This window comes from Ambystoma mexicanum, chromosome 2q (genome assembly GCF_040938575.1).
Source record: "Ambystoma mexicanum isolate Mex_15411 chromosome 2q, UKY_AmexF1_1, whole genome shotgun sequence".
In the NCBI taxonomy this organism is placed as follows: Eukaryota; Metazoa; Chordata; class Amphibia; order Caudata; family Ambystomatidae; genus Ambystoma; species Ambystoma mexicanum.
Genome location: NC_090924.1, coordinates 1,297,402,506 through 1,297,421,712, shown reverse-complemented (window position 1 = coordinate 1,297,421,712; position 19,207 = coordinate 1,297,402,506). Strand labels below are relative to the sequence as shown.

Sequence of the window (19,207 nt, the reverse complement as noted above, 5' to 3'; positions counted from 1 at the left end):
TGATTAGAACAAAAGAAAATGCATTTTGTGTCAGATTGTTGATCTCATCGGTGGGTGTTCTTCAAGAGAGATTGAAACAATCTAGAAAACTGTAAGCAAAAAGCTCTACTGAACCGATGCACCTCCCTGCCCCCACCCAGGTTCCTGGACCAATCTAATAGTGCCAACCTTAGTCCTAAGCAATGAAATCGTCTAACCCAAAGAAAACCCATTGCGCAAGCAATTGAGCCCTTGCAGGGACATATGACAGAGGACAAGAGAACTAAATATACCATCAAACAATTGTCATCTAATAAATAGGGACCACGTTAAGCTGCCATCTTCATAACCCAAATGAATTTTTAAAATTTTCAAAACCTAAAAACTCTTCACACCAGTTTCAAACTATCTCTGTCAACTCAAGCAGCATTTATAAAATAGTACTAAGTAACAGAATTTGCAAAAACCTCACTAACGCTGAGGCTAACGAAGTCTGAGCTCCTACTTGTAGTTTATGCCACCAATCATCACAGGTTATAATTCGATCATCTTTAAAAAAATCATGAAATGTAATTGTCGAAGCTGCGTTAAACCAGAGAATTCCACATCAATGTGCAGTAAGGTTTCAGTTTGCATCAGGTTTTTACACAAACTACTTCTAAGCCTTAGCAGGAGCCTACTACAAGCTACAAGATCCTTGCTTGTATGGAATAAATTAAAACAACTGTAAAGATTGATTCCTCATAGTCACATTTGGGTACTGTGAGAAACCTAAAGGGGTCTCAACTTCTAGTCGCTGGGGTTCTGTCATCCAGGTGGCCAGGACACGGCCATCGCTATTGTATCCAGTTCCTGAGTGTGGACCAGTGCGGGAGGATCACCTGGATGAGGGGTCCTCAGGGAGTGGGAGTGAGACACCAACGGGTGAGACGCGGTACCCCCTTACTTCTAACACCTTTTCCCCATCCTACCCCGTAGGATATTGACATTCTACCCCCACGCCCTCCTTTCCGACACCAACACTTTCTTACACCATGAAAGACAACGGACTAACACCAGAGCCGTTTACCTGACGTGTCCCAACACAAGGGTCAGGCAGAGTCAGGCAATTAACAATAATTACACACACCCAACAGCCCTTTCCGTTCCCTTTAGGGATAAAAGGTGGAGCACAAGAGCACACTATGAGCAAGGCAAGACGCACGAGGAGGCGGCTGTTCCAAAACGGCAGTTCAAGAGGAGGAGAAAGGCAGCAGGACCGGAAAGGACGACAAGGAGGGAAGTGCCCTTGGCCCTTTCGACACAGACCCACAAAACCTCTTTGGAAAGAGTCCTAAGACTGGGAACTACAGCTGGCGTGTGGTGCAACAGATGACAACGGTGCATGAGGCCCTCCTACACTGATAACCAAGAACGAGAGAAAAGCTTGCTTCCGTGGTACCATCCTTGACTCCAGACAAGAAAAACCAAGGAGTTCAACCCAGCCGGTGAGTCAGCGAGAGGACTGATGGTGGAACGACCTGTGTTGAACGAAAGTTGCAAATGACAACCCGATATTAGGACTTATAAACAAAGAACTTGTGTGTAACTGAACTTTCAAAGCCAGGGAAAGACCGGCTGCAGAGCGGTCCGGCGCCGCGTGGGCGCTTATTCTAAAGACTGTTTGGTCCCCTTTTTGTTAAAACTACAGAACCCAGAAGGCCCTATGACAGCCCGTCAGAAGAGGTCAAAGTGGTCATACAAGGGCTGAGTAAAAATCCCCTGTACAGTCAAGTCTTTGACCCGTAACCAAAGGAAAGCTAAGGCAAATGTGAACCTGACTGAGGGATGCCTGCAAGGCGGAGTGAAAAACAATAGCCCAGTGAACATTGTGTTGACAAGAGTGAACCCCGGTTGAGGGATGTCCACAATGAAAGATTGTTTAAAAAGACATTAAGACTCCTGAATACTACAGGTAAAAATATTAGGAGAAAAAGGCTGTAGTGCAACCCGAAGCAGGGAGACTAACAGTAAAGAAGGATCGGAGCCTGGTTAAGGGGGGTCCCGGGGTGAAGAGTCATCACCCAACGTAAAGGTTTACGAAAAAGGAACTTTTTGTTTTGTTATTTTGATACATCAGGGCAAGAGACTTGTGTAAAAGAGACTTGACCACCGAGGATCGCGATCTCCTTGAGAAGAATAGCCTTGTGCTAGGGAAGCCCAGTTGTGTGCTGTGCTCAAGAGGCCCTCTTTGTCCCGTGCTAAAAACGTGACGAAGGGAGACCTCGCTATGCCATCCCGAGTTATCATTTTATGAACATTTCTTTCTTTTCTGGTGAACATTATCCCACACTATTTTGTAACTTCGCTGTAAGGATTGGATCGTTCTTTTTTTACTATAAGCCCTGTTTTATTTGACAAGACGCCATTAGGACTGCCTAATTATGATTTGATGGTCATTGCTTGCTCCCATCTTAGAGTTGGGTTTAGAGTAGGCGTTTTTCTCACCCATTTATACAGTTTAATAAACACCCTTGAACCTTTATCACTTGTATCTGTCTTTACTGTTGCCACAATCAGTTCCTTACAGTACTTAGTAAGGTAATCAGGAATTGTATTCCAAGGTTTTACATGCAGGGTCACCTATAGGAATTATTTATACTTTGTGCATTCCTCGATTGTAGTAGCACTTCAATCATATTCCCAACGTTTGGTCTCAACTCCTGCAGGATTTTCTACCAGACTTTTACAGGTTACATTTATTTTAGCTAAAAGATTCATATATCCTAGATTTTGAGGGTAGACAGTTTACGGCCACCCTGATGCAACCCTGTTACCTCTGGGGAAATTCACATGGCAAATAACCCCTCCCGTTCCGTCTCCACACTAACGGATGTACATTTCTGAGCACATTCAGAGGTAGGTCTGCCATGGAGTGGCATAGAGTCCACTGCCTTACCTTGCCTGTTGATATAGCACTTTGCCGCAATAGTGTATGTGCAAACATCAACTCTGTGTTTGAAAATCTGGGGACCAAAACCCTGTAGTGCTTGACTGATGGCCGCCAGCTCCCACCAATTCGATGAGTGAGATGCTTCCCAGGCCAACCAACACCCCTGCATAGAGTCCTGTTCCAAGGCTGCCCCCACCCACCCCAGCAAGCTGGCATCCATTGTAACTGTCAATGGATCGACAGGACAAATTGCACACCCCACTGATGTCTCTTCCTTCAGCAGCCATCTGTGAATTTGCCTTTCCTTCCGACATCGGAACCTGGGTTTCGTATAGCTTCCCCTGTGGATTCCAAGGATTTAACAGAATACAAATCAATGGTTTGAGATGAAGCCTGGCCCACAGTGCTGTCGAGAAACATGCTGCAAACCTGCTTTGCACCTGCAACCACTTCTGAACCGTCATTGCTGTGGTGCCAGATAATTCATCACCGGACTCATTTTCTGAGCCAACAAGGTGGGCGAAACCCCTTATTTTGGGAGATGTGGGATAATAACCCATGTATTCCAGACACTAGGATGGCATGAGTTGGGATTTCTTGTCCTTTATACCCCACTAGTGAGACTCCATTAAGGTGCATACTACCCCGACATCTGCAGCTTTATGGGCTGATGATGAAGAATGAATCATCCAGTCATCAAAGTATGGATGGCACGCTATCCCTTTTTCATGAAATATTCTCACCATGACGCAAGTACTTTTGTAAATACCCTATGGTCTGTCTTTAGACAAAAAGGGATTACTACAAACTGGAATTGATCGTCCCCTATTCTGAATTGCAGAAACTGATGGTGACCTGCGAAAATATGGATGTAAAAGTACTAGTCTTCCAAGTCGATGTTGACCTTAAACTCCCCTGGTCTTAGAATCGCGCAGATGAACTGCACTGATTCCATTTGAAAAGTGGAATGCTGGAAGTAATTGTTGAGATCTTTCAGGTCCAGCCACATGGTTGGAGTGGATACCTCTAAGTCTCTCTTCTGTGGAAACCTTCACTACAACCTCTTCCTTACCAAGTCTTCCATCCCTTGAATCAGAGCCAAAATTTTGGCCAGAGAACATTGGATTGGAATACACCTTAGTTCAGGTGACGGTAGTGTACTGTAAAAGTCTATTCTGTAGCCCACCTAAATGATGTTGAGGACTCCTCGATTGTAGATGGAGGTACTCCATTGGTTGTAGAAAGTAATTATCCTTCCCCAATCCAGGGCCTTGTCGTGGTTGCTTCCATTGTCAGGATGGCAGCTGCGTCTTTTGGTAGTGGGTGTCCTGCTGGAGTGCAGAACCCCCATCTGCCCCTTTGCCTCTCTGTTCTTGGTACTGCATAGGTTTGGGGAAGCCTTGACAGTCTTCTAACCAGACTGTTGATGAGGGTGGGCAGGCAGAGGCAACTTGCTGTCATCCTGAGCCTGCTTCAGTAACTCCCCCAATTTTGGTCTGAACTACTACTGACCCAGAAGTGGAAGCCTTAAAAGGAATGTCTTTGGGCTGTGTCTACTTTTAATGTCATTGCTTATAGTGCAAACCTATCTCAAGAGCAGCAGAGCGCTTTACAACAGCATTGTGCCAGAATTGGGCTTGCCAATTTATACAGTAGGGTTGGCATTTTACTTTGAGGAACCATGGCCAAAACTGGCACCTTGCCCACAAAGCAGTTTCCGAAGACAATGCTGCCAATCTAAGAGAATCACAGGCGATGTCAGATAACAGCTGGACCCGTCTCTCCATCATAGTGAGTCTTTCAGAACAACCCATGCGGTCTTCTGCAGCCTTGCACTCGGCTGAGAAATCTTGAGAGCAGGCTATGGGTGACCTAAGTGCCATGGGCTGATGCTCATATTGAAGCCAGATTTAATGCAGCTTCCACTTTTTTGCCAACCGGGTCATCTTGTGCTGCATCCTCTGAGGATGCTGCAGTCCGCGCTGCAAATGTAGGCAAGAGTGAATCAATATTTATAGTAACCGGATAGTCTCAAACAAAATGTTTCGATGTGTATATCTTCATAAGCAACCTGGGTTGCTCCTGTTTTATTTGGTTCCACCCATTCCTTTTTACATGCCTCCAATATTTTCAGGCAAAGTTGGAAGACTGTCTTGGACAGGGTCTTCATTTGCTTAATTTTTGCATCTACTGATGTGGAAGGTTCTCCTTCCTTAATGTCCAGATTGTGGCGAACAAAGACCATGATCTGTGCCATCTTCCCTCTGGAAATTCACTTATTTCCTCCATCTGTTATGTCATGATATGATATAATATGTCATTTATAACACAACTGTACAAAAGTGTTCCTAAGTGCTATAAGACAAGACCAACTATCTTACTAGGCCTTGTGTCATTCAGATTGTGCAAGTGTAACAGCGCAAAAGTGCAGGGGGAAGGGAGAGGGGGTTGGGGGAGTGCCAGTGAGAGGGAATGGGAAGTGCAATCAGGGCAGCAATGCTCTGAATGAGTGCAGCCAGGGCAGTGCAGCTCTGGGTAAGTGCAAGGAGGCAGGGGCTGTAGAGGTTAAAGTTACAGCCCCAAGTGTGCGGTAGGCCCGGGGGCAGTGCAGGGGAGACTGATCATGGAGGAGCCTGGTACCCAGTTAGACTTTGGGGCTAGCCAAGCAAACAGTCAGCGCAGCAGGCTGTCAGCAGCAGAGATGGAGAGGGAAAGCAGAAAAGAAAGGTAAGGTCTTGAGCAGCTTCCGGAACTTCAGGTGGTCTAGCTCAAGTTTTGAGAGGGGAAGGGAGGCCCTTCCAGAGTGAGGCAACTGCAGAGGAGCAAGATCTTACTCCCCTCCCGCCTCCCCCCACATTCTCTGCCTTGAGAAACATCTGACCCTTAGAGAGTTGGAGGTAGCTGAGCAAAGGGCTCAAGAAGGAAGGTATTTTGGAAGAGAGTTGAATGTAGTGTGGGCCCCGGCCTGAGAAATCCTTGTAGACTATGCAGAGGGTCTTAAACTTGATCCTTGCATCCACTGATAGCCAGTGGAGAGATTTCAGGGCTGGAGATATACGGTGTCTAGGCTTGAGGCCAAGGAGAAGTCTTGCAGTCCTGTTCTGGATTAGTTGAAGAGGGCGGAGATCATGGACGTCATTTAGGGGTCGCCAGGGGTCGCAACTGCGACCCCTGAGGGCTCCCTTGCTACCGCTAAAATATAAATTTCAAGAAAACGGTTATTTATATTTTTTGTTGGAAATTGAGGCTCATGGGCTGTGGTCAGCAGCATGTGGCTCTTTGTTTCTGGAGTGGCTGGTTTTCTGATAGCTATAGCCGGTAAGATAGCTCAGTGGGTTGAACGCTGGCTGCTGCAATGTGTGTGTGATCTGCAACTTCAACTCAGAGTTTCATCCTGCTGAGGTTGATAAATGATTAACAACACTGGGTGGGTGATATTTTATGTGTATTTGTACTATATGAAGGCTTAAGCGGAAGTGCTATATAATAACACATCATTATCATTTGGCCTTGGACGTCTGCTTGCATTCAGTGATTTGCTAATATGGGCCTATACACACTGATATTCACGATCCATATGGTGATCCATTCTTGTAAAATGTATATCACTTTACAGTAACCATATTTTTTGTAGTGTACTTAGAAACAATGCTATGTGATGCCACTTCCTGTTTTGTTGAGGTGAAAGGTTGTGTTCCATCGCTTCCCATGATGTCACGTCTGGGTGGGGTCAAATTACATCACTTCCTGAGGTCCAGGGTCGTGTGATGTCACTTCCGCTACCACTGGCATTTTGGTGAAATGACATCCCTGGCAGAGATTAGAGGAAGGCAGATTGAGAAAGAGGCTGTTGCAGTAGTCCAGCCTAGAGAGAACCAGGGCTCTTTATTTCTAGAGCGCAGAAAGCCTGCGGGCATCGGGTGCACAGTTGCACAAAGAGGACAAACATAAGACGGGACAATAATACTCCTATAAGTGAGGGGTGATAGTAATTACTTGAAAAGCAGTGTTTTAAAAGATTACCTGAAAGCTCCTAGCTCTTAGCTCTTAACTCTGGTTCTATGCTCTCAGTGCAATGGGCAGTGAGCTCCAGAGGCTAGCTGCTTTTACTGGAACAGATCTTCCCAGGCCGCTTGCAATCCTTTGCTTCTGGCAGATAATCTGCATTTTATTTGATGATCGCAATGTTCTGGATGGATGGTACCGGGGTATTAGCGATTTGAGGTAAGTAGGGTCAGAACCAAAGATGCATTTATGAACCGTTGTTCCTACTTTATAGTTGAAGTGTTTCTGAACCAGCAGCTAGTATATATTCCATATGTGTTTTGAAATATTTTCCCATGTTATTTTCTTGACCATGCGCACTGCGTTGGTTTACAGGACTTAACTTTTTTTTTTTAAGTTGATCGTTGAGGCTCCGATCAGTAGCGAATTACAGTAGTCAAGTCTCGATGTGATAGCAGCTCGAGCAATAATGGCACAGGTGTTTTCAGTGATGTAGGGGTGAATTTTCCTGATAAGGGGAAGAGAGTAATTTCAGGTTTTCCTCAGCTGGTTAACCTATGCTGCTGAGTTTAGTGAGGTCTCCAACTGGATACCAATGGTTTTTACCTTGTTCTGTACTGGGATGATGATCATTCCAATTTGGAAGCTCGAATAGTCAAGGCTCAGTTTTGTTCGAGCTATTTTTACCCGAAGAGAAGTAGCTCTGTTTTATTGTCACTAAGGCAGGGCCAATTTCCCGACATCCAGGACTTTGATTGTAAATGTTGGATAGGACTGCAGAGTCTACAATGTAATCACCAGTAGTTTGTATGACTAACTGGGTGTAATCTGCGTTGTTCATGAAAAATACACCCAGGTCATCCAGAAGTGAGCACAGAGGCCTTCTGTATAGGTTGAACAAAATGGGTGCCAGCCTTGCCCCTGAGGGACTCCACACCAGATTTGGCCTGTAAGTGAGCAAGCTGGCCCCCACTGGATCCTGGATGCGCGATCTGATAGAAAAGAATGAAACAATTTGACCACTACTTCTGAGCAGTCACCTAGGTGACATAGGTGATGAAGGAGAAGGTCGTGGTCCACCAGATCAAAGGCCGCCGACAAATCCAGTAGAACCAGCAGCCCCACTTGGTCCTTCCTCTATGGTTTTTAGCATATGGGATTGTAAGTCCACTAATGCTGTCTCCGTACTGTAACCGGGCCGGAAACCTAATTGTTTGCTATGAAGAATACTATTGGCTTCTACATATGATTGGAATTGCAAACATATAGATTTGTCAAGAATGTTGAGAAGAAATGTACAATTAGTAATGGGTCTGTTTTTTTTTTGTTGTTTTTTTCTTTGACAGACACAGAATGTTTACCAGGCAAGTTGTAGGGTTCTTGGACGTTAACATTTTCTCCATTTCGGATCTCTTTATTGTAAAGAAGGAGAAGGGTGGATTGATTTTGTGACTTGAAGTCTGTGAACTGGAGTTTATTGGGTTTGGTTACAATATATAATAATATCCTAATTTTCTCTCTTGCGTTGGTAATTTTTCCTTCAAATGCGGTCTGAACTACTATGGAGTTTTGATTGGTTGGCAGGAAGAACGTTTGAAGTGCTTTGGGTTTTCTGAGGAGTATGAGGGTCTCAAAGAGCTTTCTGGAGCTATTATCTGCATGGTTTATTTCTTGGTTGTAATGGTTCTTTTTAGTTTATATAATTGTGTTTTTGTTTGTTTTTATTCGCCTCTTTCCAAGCATTTCTATTTTCATCAGATCACTGTTTTAACCAGTATTACTCCAATTAACCATTTTCCCTTTTTAATACACTGAGGTGTTAGGCAAGCCATTTCTGATGATCAGGATTGTCTCTTACTGACCTAGTTCATCTAGGGGCTATTTTCTCCAACATCTGTCAAATTTGTCTGTAAAAGAGGAGTCTAGATGTTCAACGGAGTCTGAATTTCATGTCTGAGCCATAATTGCATTAAGGCATGATGCTAATTCTTTAGGGTCTATCCTTTTAAAGGTATGACTTGTAACTACTTTAGTGGGGTTGCAAGATTTGACATAACCCTCCGGAAGTTGAATATAAAATTTGACGATGTAATAGTTAGACCAGACGCATGGTCTGGTCGATATCAATCTTAAGCATTGTGGTTGTTACCCAATCTAAAATGTGATTTTTTTTTTTTTTTAATTGATTTTATTTATTTATTTATTTATTTTTTGCATCCGTTGTAGGTTCGTTGTTCACAACTTGAAAGGTTGTTATTTAAAGCTCTAAGTCAGTAGCTTCCTCATCTGATTTATCGTTCTTCAAGCGATTTATATCACCCAAGAAAAGAGTCGCACGGTTTGGGCCCTTTAAGGTGTTGAGAATCTGTGTGCTTACTTTATTACAATCTGGCATTACTGAAGGTGGTTGATAAATTAAGACGAAATGTATACAGCCATTAGGGTTTTAGGTTATTTTAACAAGAAGTATTTCACAGCCCTGACATGAGATAGGTGACCCAAACAGTCCTAAATCTTTTTTTAGCAGTAATTGCTACACCCCCTCCAAGACCTTGTTCCCGGTTTTTGCAAAGAAATAGAGAAACCTTGGGGTACTGCTACATGTATTGCTAGGCCACTAGTGTCTCTGATCCAAGTTTCTGTAAAACAGGATATTGAGGTTATCTACAATCAGGTTGTGAATATCATGCACGTGTTGATTCAGAGATCTTGTGTTCAAGAGGGCTGCTTATAATGTTGCCTCTATACCTAACAGGGAATGGGATTTGGCTTTATTGCTATTTTCCTGGGGCTGAAGTACAGAACTGATTGGGCCAGTTATCATGAGTACGGGCTCTCGGAAGATAGTACTGTTAATCGCCTGAACGTAATCAAGGATTTTAGCTTGATTTTCCAGCTTTTTATGTGCTGCAGCGTCCTTTACACACGTTCTTTCCTTCCCTTTAATTGTATCAAGTATTGGATCAGGTACGTTAACCCCCTGAGGCAGGATTTGTGTTTGCACTGTAATGTCCTCTGTAGAGCCCCTAGATGTAGGTGGAGCATTACTTGAGTTGACTCATTAGGGAGCGGGATCGTCGGCTTCTGCATGTAGTTTTGTTAGTTTCAGTTTGAGCGCGATGCAATTTATGGGCTAATAGCAACTCGTTAGTGAGAAATGTCATCTCTCCATCAGTGTGAAGTCTATTTAGTACAACAAAGAACAATCAAAGACCTGAGGTTTACCTGTGACCAGATAGAGTGGATCGCCAAATCGTTGTGCACGGCAGTGACCGGCGATGACCAGCTAGTCACAGAGCCTGATGATTTCTTGAAATGTGACTCACGTGTTTATGGGAAATGTAGTTCCCTCACAGAGCGTAGCTCCGAAATTCAGTTTGATGGTGCTTTTTCTCTGTGGATATTGCAAAATAAATCATTATCCCATAAGAAGCACACACGTCCACAACTAATGTTCTCTAAACCTGATGCAAAGCACGTTGAGGTTAGAAATATGTAAAGCACGTAACTGATAACAGTGCTCATATCTAATAAGGAATCTCGATATCTGGAGACAGTGAGCTTCTGGGGTAAAGTTAGAAAAGGAAGAATACCTCTGAGGAGGTGCAGCTGTGGCAAGGTCGATGATGTGAGGAACGAAGGAGAGAGTGGAATCGAAGAGGACACCAAGGTTTTTTGCCTCAGAGGAAGGCGTAGGGAGAGGGCCCAAGGAGGGGAGGCCAGAAAGAGCGGGAAAGCTGGAGCAAGGGTCCCAAAGAAAAGGATCTCCATCTTACTGGCATTAAGGCAGAGATCATTGGAGGCTTACCAATCCTCAATCGTGGATAGACAGTCTGGAATGAACGAGAGAGCAGAGGAGGCTGAGGGGAGCCTGCAAGAGAGGAGAGTGCCATCCGTACAACACTGAAAGTTAGAGGAAAAGGTAGGGATCGGGTAGGCCAAAGGGGCCAGGTAGACATTGAAGAGCCAGGGAGAGAGGATGAGCCTTGGAGAGCTCCACATCTGGAGAGAGAGGTGGTGGTGAGAAAGGACCCAAGTTGGACCAGGAAGGAGGTCAACCACTCCAGGGCCTGATCCGTGATGCCCAGGTTCTCGCGTAGTCAATTGACAGGATGGCGTGATTGACTGTCAAAAGCAGAGGACAGTTCAAGGAGGATGAGGACAGAAGGAAGGCTGGAATCAAGATTAGAGAGCAGATCTTCATGGGTGTTCACGAGAGCAGTTTCCATGGCCCTGGCTGCTCTGAAGCCAGACTGATTGTCATGGAGACGACCAACAGATTCAGTGTCGAGTAAGCTGGGAGATGGCCAGCTTTTCCAGCAGCTTGCCCAGAAAAGGAGTGCTACAGATCGGGCAATAGTTTACTCGACAGGTAGGGTCGGCAGAAGGCTTTTTAAGGAGGGGATGCACACAGGATTGCTTGAGGAGCGAGGGGAAGGATCCAGTGGCAAGCGAGTGATTGCAGAAATAGGCCAAGGCGTGAGGGTGTCAATGTGGTCCTTGGTAATTCTGGAGGAGCAGGGGAGCACCCGTTTGGACGACCCTTTCATAGATCAGACTTGTCTAGCAACATTGTTGGGTGTTAACAGAGAGAAAAAGGAAAACAGAGGAGGAGAGGGGGGAAGTGGCCAGCAGAGGTAGAGAGAGAGGAAGAGGAGAGTGAGGACAGGATTTCCTGGGTTTTAGAGGTGCAGTGAGAAGCCAGAGCCGTACAAAGGGTCTAAGACGGTACAGGAGAGGTAGAGACTGCAGAAGGGTTTGACCACTCCTTGCAGATTTTAAAGAGTTTGGTTGTGTTTTTTGAGGGGGCAGAAACACATGATTGGATGTGAACTCTCTTCTTGGACAGGACAGTTGTATGACCTTTCTAGCAGGCGGCTGGCCAGTTTGTTAGAGGATGCGCCCGAAGCCCTCGAGTTCCTCACAGCCATCCAGCACTTGCATTTCAGGGCAGCGAGGTCGGAGTCATACCAAGAGTTGCACTTGGAGGTAGGCTTTAGATTGATTCTCATGACAGGAGCAATGATGTCCAGAGCGTTGGAGATAGAAAGATTCAGGTTATAGAGGGGTGTGTCAGAGTGTGAGTCAGCTGCAGGAGTAGGAGGAGCAGACAAAATAGAGGCAAAGGCATCCACTGACGCACGCTTTATGGGCTGAATGACTGAGAAGGTAGGTGGCAGTGTTGGGGCGGGCTTTGTCTGAGGGACAGAGTTTCAGGTGAGATGAAAGCAGAAATTGGTCAGTCCAAGAGAGAGGAGTGGTGAGAGGGTTAGATGGGGGGGATGTCTGAGGAGATGAGCATCCAAGGTGTGTCTGGCAGAGTGTGTCGGACCAGAGGGTAGAATGGAAAGGGAGTGTGTCATCCAGGTGGATATTGAGGTTTACGAGGAGGAGAAGTTGAGAGGTAGAGGCAAGGTGAGAAGGAGGAGAAGTCAGCCCACTCTGAGAGGAGGAGGGGCAACCTGTCAGGAGGCATGTAGATGGTGGCCACAGTCAGAGAGGCCGGGAGAGATAGAGACCAAGCATTCAAAGGAGGAGTAAGCCCCCACTCCGGAAAGATCGGAGCTACTCCACCTCCAGGTTGGTTGGTTCTGGGCTTTGAGCTACCGGAGAGTAGAGTGTCAAAACTTGTGACAGAGCTGGCCCTAAACCATGGCTCAGTGAGAGCGAGGGCATCCAGGTCAAGTTCTTCAAGGAGGTGACGGATGTCAGAGGAGTGTTTGACAGCAGAGCAAGAGTTGAGAGTAGCGACGTGGAGCAGGGTGCCACATTTGAAAGTCTTCCGGGGTGGGGTACAGGCTTGAGGTACACCCAGCAGAAGTGGTAGAGGAGCCTGGGTTTGAGCAGAGGTGGTAGCAGGAGGTGGGATAGTAGCCAGAGAGGAGGGAGGGTCCAGAGAGGCGGCGGAGGCCAGAGATGGCAGAGGAGCCTGAGAGGTGCTAGTAGGAGTAGCAGGAGAGGGAAGGAAGTTAAGACGTGTAAGACGCCTATCCAATAGGAGGAAATTGGGCTGAGGGCCCTGGACCAAGATGATGCCATTCAGTAGACATTAATGATTGTCTTGGAGGAGTGGAAGGAGGCCAGGAGGACCTCCCAGCCAGTTCCACCATTAATGGGAGAGGAAGAGATAGGATAGAGAACCAAGACCGTATGAGGTGTCCATAGGTCTGGTGAGGGAACGACAAAGAGGATGTCAGTGAGAGTCTGTCTGGAGGAAGCACTGCTGTAAGTATCAGCAATAAGGAGACCTGTATTGTAGACCAGGATGTCCCTCTTGAACTTCTTCCTTCCAGACTTAGTGAGAGGGATAGGATAGGATATAGAAAAGCAGTTAGAGAAGATGGTAGGGAAATCACCATAGTGTGTGCGAGGAGGAAAGTGGAGGAGGATGGATAGAAGGATAGAAACAGCCCAGCGCCACACAGCTCAGGAAGCGCAGAGCGGGTTCAGGGGTCACACAGTAGAGAACACACAGGAGGAGCAGACAGGAGACGCACAACTGTACAACGGTACCCCCAGCAGGGGTGGGGACCTAGAGAGTGGGAGAGAGCCTAATGGGACACAGTTCACAGTACAACAGTAACCACAATGCAAAACCACCCGGATTCGACTTTCCTAAAAAGAGGGAAAAAGACCTTGTTTTAAACACTGCAGCAGTGCAAATGCAACATTCCAGAGGAAATGTGAGGTGTGGCTAAACAATACAATTAACTGAGGTGCTAAAGGGTGGTGTGGTAGCAGAGTAAGAACCATTTGAGGGGTGGGTCAGTTTAGTGGAGTGCAGTGATTGCTACGCCCCCCCTCATGGCACCGCACCTACCTGGTTGGTAGCAGCAAGTTGAGGGCTGCCTGCTTCTTGCTTACCCGGTTGACACCGGCGGACACAATCTGGAGCTGCTTCTGTAGGAGCTCCTTTTTGCCTTGGGCCCTTTGGGCAAGGCTGCCCTGGAAGGACATTTGCAATACAGCTGTTCCAGTCACAGGTGTTGCACGAACCAATGAGATTCAAACAGCAGAGAGACACCGGACTGCTTCAGTCAATTGCAAGGGGGTGGGGCAGTAAGTAAACCAGAAACAAAGGACTGCACCGTGGAGACTGCACGCCCTAGACACAGAGCAGCTCAGAAAATGGGGTGGGAGTCCACCATAAACACAAGATAAACCCCTCAGAAAGCCACAAATTGGGCAGAAAATGATTGCAAAAAGCACACAAATCCCTCCACAAAAGCACCTGAAACAGGCCATAAACTGAATGAAATCAACGTAAAGCTATTCACTGAGCATCAAACATTCCCTAAAACTACTTTTCCAAGTGGTTACCTTGCAGGATGCTTCTGGATTACCCTTCCTGCTCCCCCACAGGTATTTCCCCAATACCCTCTTCTAGGAGTGGCATCTGGTGCAGGCGCAGGTGGGGTGCAATGCTTGTTTTTCCTCTGTGTAGGTCAGGAGACCTGTTGCGCTGCCTATCAGAAGACACAGGCATCCTTAGGAAGTTTGACGCAACCAAAAAAAGCACATTCACTTGTTTGGTGCACAGTGCAACTTACTTTTTTTGCAAGCACGCAGGAAGCTTTGGTTTCTAGGTGACAGCCATGCGCATATGCTGCGTTCCTGCGGTGTTCTCTGACCTCGGTCTTACCTCAGGTAGGTATGTTTGCTTTGCATGAAACTTTCCCTCAACCCAACCCGCACCCCCTGCCCCGATATCGCTGTGCAAATCTCTTCCTGGAGCGGGTTAAATCCGGTCTGTCCATGGATAGACGATTAAAACAGGAGGCATGTCAGGAGTGGCAGGGTATACATGATGGAAAGGCTTAAGGAGTTCTGCCTTGAAAGGGTCTGCCCAGGGCTAGCGTCCCTCGTCAATGAATGAATGACTGGGACGAGGAAGACGGGGTCGGGTGGTAATGAAAGGGCAGTGTGAGCATCTGTAACTTTACACTATGTGGGCTCTTTACTGGGGAAGCACCCTTTTCTTAAGGTATCTACGATGATCTAGCTATTTATGGTAGCGTAGGATGAGTGGTTGGCTTATACTTATTAAATGTCGATATAAATACTTTCAGTTTGTTTTACATTGTAAAGACACATACAATGAATGACTTTATTTGATTGTGATGAAATACTTTCCTATTTGATTTACTCTAATGAATAGTGGTTTGTTTTAATGCAGCTATATAATTGTGATCTTTTTGTTTGTGCCTAAGGGAATTGTAATTGGAACAGGTGAAAACTCCGAATTTGGTGAAGTCTTTAAAATGATGCAAGCTGAAGAAGTGAGTATTTTAATGTGCTACAGGATGACTATGCTTTTTTGAAAAGTGTTTTTTATGATGTATTTATTTTAAAATATTTTGGCATATTGAATTATAACAAATAATTTTGTTTTGATATTTCCTGAAAGTGCATATCTGGAGCCGATTACCGAACAATACTCATAAGCACACTAGATGTAAAGAATGTAGCTTGTCTCAATGTTGTGCCCAAGAGTACGTCAACGCAAAATAATGTTAAACTCTGAACCTTTCCTCTGGTTGCTGGGTCTGCTTTCACTACACTAGATCGTTTGGAAGCATGTGCGTTATGTAGACCTTACATTTCTGGTTGTGCAATAATAGAACGTCTTAGATACTGTATGCATAGCTCTAGAACCTGACTCCTCCCTTTGCAGCATGCAGATAAACTATGTCTTAGAAGACGAAAGCCAAAATCATGACTCAATGGTACGGTTTTGGGAAATGCTATTATAGAACTTCCAATTGCTCTAGTGTTGTTGTGTAGTGTAGGTAAAATTGATATGCCCCACAAGCATTGATTGGCCAATTTACTCTTCAATAGCACAGCAAGGTCATGGAGAGGGGCGTAATTGATTTCAAGCTTTCTTCTGAAAACTGTCAATGCATGCACAACATATAGTCTGCTTCAGTGCATACAACTTGAAACATACATGGAGCATTTTGCTTCCTCAAATGTTAATGTATTTCCTAAAGTACACATTGTGATGACATGGTGGTTAGGCTGTGGCTAGGATTCCTAATACATTGAGATGTAAATGGGTGGATTATAAATAATGATCGCTTAGTTAAATATTTTTTATTTTAACAACGTTATTTAAAAACACTTAGCAAAACACAAATTCATAAAAGCTGTACATTTGGCACACTTGCACATTGGTACACTGACACGCCTGGTGTTACAGTTCGTGACTACAGTCAATTTACCAACAACTTGGGTCTCTGTGTTCTCATGATTATTATCCGCTTGATCTCAGGCTTCTGTGAAAGTCAGATCATATGTCCTTGGGCCTGCTACTAGAGTGCACTAAACTTGTATAGACTTCCTCTGAGTCATTGGCCCAAATTATATAGTGTATTCATTCTGTAACTGTAGGTGGATAATGCTGCGTCCATTTGAACAGAATGCGTCTCTTCACCAGCAGTAGCCACACGTTCAAAAACCGGTTTGACCTCCCAACAGTTTCCCCATAAATCCAAGTGCACATACCGCTGTTGACACCTATCTGCTGTTTGATTACTGCTTGTCACCCCCTCCCAATAAGTGCTTAATTTGGGTTTAGCATATAACATATGGAATAGGTCTGCATCTTCTCCCGCACTCCTGGGGCATGTGCCCTTAAAGTCTGCACTGAACAGTTGAATTTTCAATGGTGGGTTGAACTATCTTAAATTGCATAAGTCAAAACCTTGAATTATACGACACCACTGTGTCAGATTACACATCAGTCCACTGTTAGTTTGTGTACCTTATGCGGAGGTCGCGCTCCCATTTGCCTTATTGTCAGGACTCTGCCCCGGAAGGCTCTCCTGTACGAAATCAGTGTCCTTTTAGGCCCTGTGCACGGTAGTACCTCATGCACATATGAGATCCCCTGGCTGATCAGAGGTTTTACTTAAAATTTAGGCCATCTTCCCCTAATAGTGGACCTCATACAGCAGTAGTACATCCACTGATGGGGAGAGTCCCCCAATAGTCTACTTTCCTCCCAGTAGTCAAACCTCCCCTGAGTGTACATGTCCCCCATCTTGCATATGTCAGCTGCCTTCCATCTCTTCGCAATCTCTAGATACAGGGACGGGGCAATCCTAGATATTCTCCAAAGTGGTTCCCCTTATCATACAGAGACTCCTGCCCCTGCATATGGAAAAATTATGATCACATAGTTGAGATGTTTCTAGTAATTTTCTCTGAAAGCCAAAACGGTCTACAGCATCCGTTTTGCTTCAGAGAAATTGCATTTGCTGCATAAATTCACAATTCCAAATAAAACTACCTTAATACTGATGCTTTCATTGCCCTGGCTAAAATATTATTTTTTTGGGCTGAAGACGTTGATTGAGACATTGTTTTAGAGTTGATTTGTATTGCCCAACTACAGATAACTACAGGCTAAATATAATTGGTAATCATTTTGTTTATGCTCTTGTGTCATCAGGGGAGGACTGGCACCTATTGGCACCTATTGTTCCGGCCTATAGTGTAGTGGCCCAAGCCCACAATGCAACGAACAAGTTAGAACAAGTAAAAACGCAATACCGACCTCTCGCCCTCAGCCATATTCTCAAGTACATATTGACATTACTTTCCTTTTATGCAATACATCTTTCAGTTATCTTATTGGTTTATATAGTCCTGCAGCCCAGGAACCCTCTCACATACCAAACATAGCAAAATGATTTCACCAAGAAATTATAATTGGTGAAATGGTAACGCTGACGTTTGAACCCAGGTTTCCTCATGTCCCTGTTTGCAATTTGACAGACTACATTGCCTCCCATCCCATGTCATTAATTCACTGGTGAAGCCGAGCCATTGCTGAACTTGTGTGTGGGGGGCAAAGGGGTCTGCTTTGCTTTCCGAGCGAAACATAAGATGGCACGGCGTAAGACCCTAATGGTCATCCTGCCTGCGCACCAGTATGCATTATATAAATGGTCAAAATTTGAAATATGGAGTGACACTATCGATTATAAACCCATTTAAGTGAGACTATCTCTGCAGATGGGCAACATAAGGCAAAGTGATGAAAAGATATTTGCTTAGGATAACATGTATGGCGTGTGGAAGGTGGGAATTTGAGTCCTGTTTACTTGGTTTCACAGTTTGCAATTTAGAGAGCAGGGGAGACGTACTCCTCTCATATCCCATCTTAATTATTGGAACCAAAAAAACACTGTCTGCAAAGTTGTTATTCAAGGGCTAAACTAAAACACAGTTAAATACATTTGTCTTTCAAAGCATCAAGAGAGAGCCTATTAATCGTCTGTATCTGGACGCAAAAACATCTGAGTACACACCATTATACAGACTAAGATTATAATTATGAAAACGTAATCTGTACAATTGTGTGTACTTTAAAAGTACCAAGTCACATGACACAGCAAGCTGAAAAAATATCTAAAACATTTTAATTGAAATATGTTCGTAAAGCAAGTATGCATCACTTTATCAGAGAAAAGATAAGGGTACGAGTGAGTCCCACTATTGGGGCCAGTGGTATGCAAGTCAGGAACAGATCTCAGCAACAATCAACCTGCTGACCTGACCTACCTTTCCAGACATGTACCGCTCTATCATTGATCCCGTTTTCCTTACCCATCACCCTAAGATGTCCTTTGCATGCATCATTCCTGATGCCCCTTCATGCACCGTTCATTATAATTCAATTTAATAACTGCATTCCCGTTTTGCTTCATCTTTTAACCCTTAATTCAATCCCCTTTCCTGACCTTGCACACACCTCTACCCTTGAGCACATTGCCCAATCACTAATACTTTGCCACTCTGCCCCCTTAAATTACCCATCACTACAAACCCATTCCTAGCCCCTCGCCATCTTAGATTGCCCTGGCTCACATGTAGACATTACACCACCTAGATTTGCCTGTCAGCCTCTGGCAGACATTGCAAGAAGCTGTTGTCGCTGTCTTACTGGTAATCGTGGCTATGGTGTCTGCACTTGGATAACGCAGAGTGAAAGATGCCAAGGGGTCTTGGCTTTTATTGTGCTCCCAAGTTGCACTTTCTTGGAATATTGTCTGCATGTTTCAATTCATGGAGAGGGAGTAAGCGCAACCTATTCTATTTATTAGTATTTTCAATGAAGGTGGAGTGTGTGGGGGTGTATGTGGTTGTGGTTTTCGGTTTGTGTGGCTTTGGAGATGTGTATGGGGATATTTGTGACTGTAAAGGATCCATGCAAGGGTGCATCTCTATTATTTTGATATGTGACTGTTATTTTGTATGTTTGTCTTTTGTTGGTCACGTAAG

General features: G+C 44.9%; 1 protein-coding gene across 6 annotated transcripts in view; it reads left to right on the top strand.

Moving 5' to 3' along the window:
- Nucleotides 1-19,207, top strand: part of ATP2C1 (ATPase secretory pathway Ca2+ transporting 1) — a 1,883,161-nt gene that overhangs the window by 734,714 nt on the left and 1,129,240 nt on the right. For all 6 annotated transcript variants that reach the window (XM_069648728.1, XM_069648731.1, XM_069648729.1 and 3 more), the window contains one exon: nt 15,127-15,195. In XM_069648728.1, the coding sequence (XP_069504829.1) occupies nt 15,127-15,195 (69 nt within the window). The remainder of the gene's footprint in view (nt 1-15,126; nt 15,196-19,207) is intronic.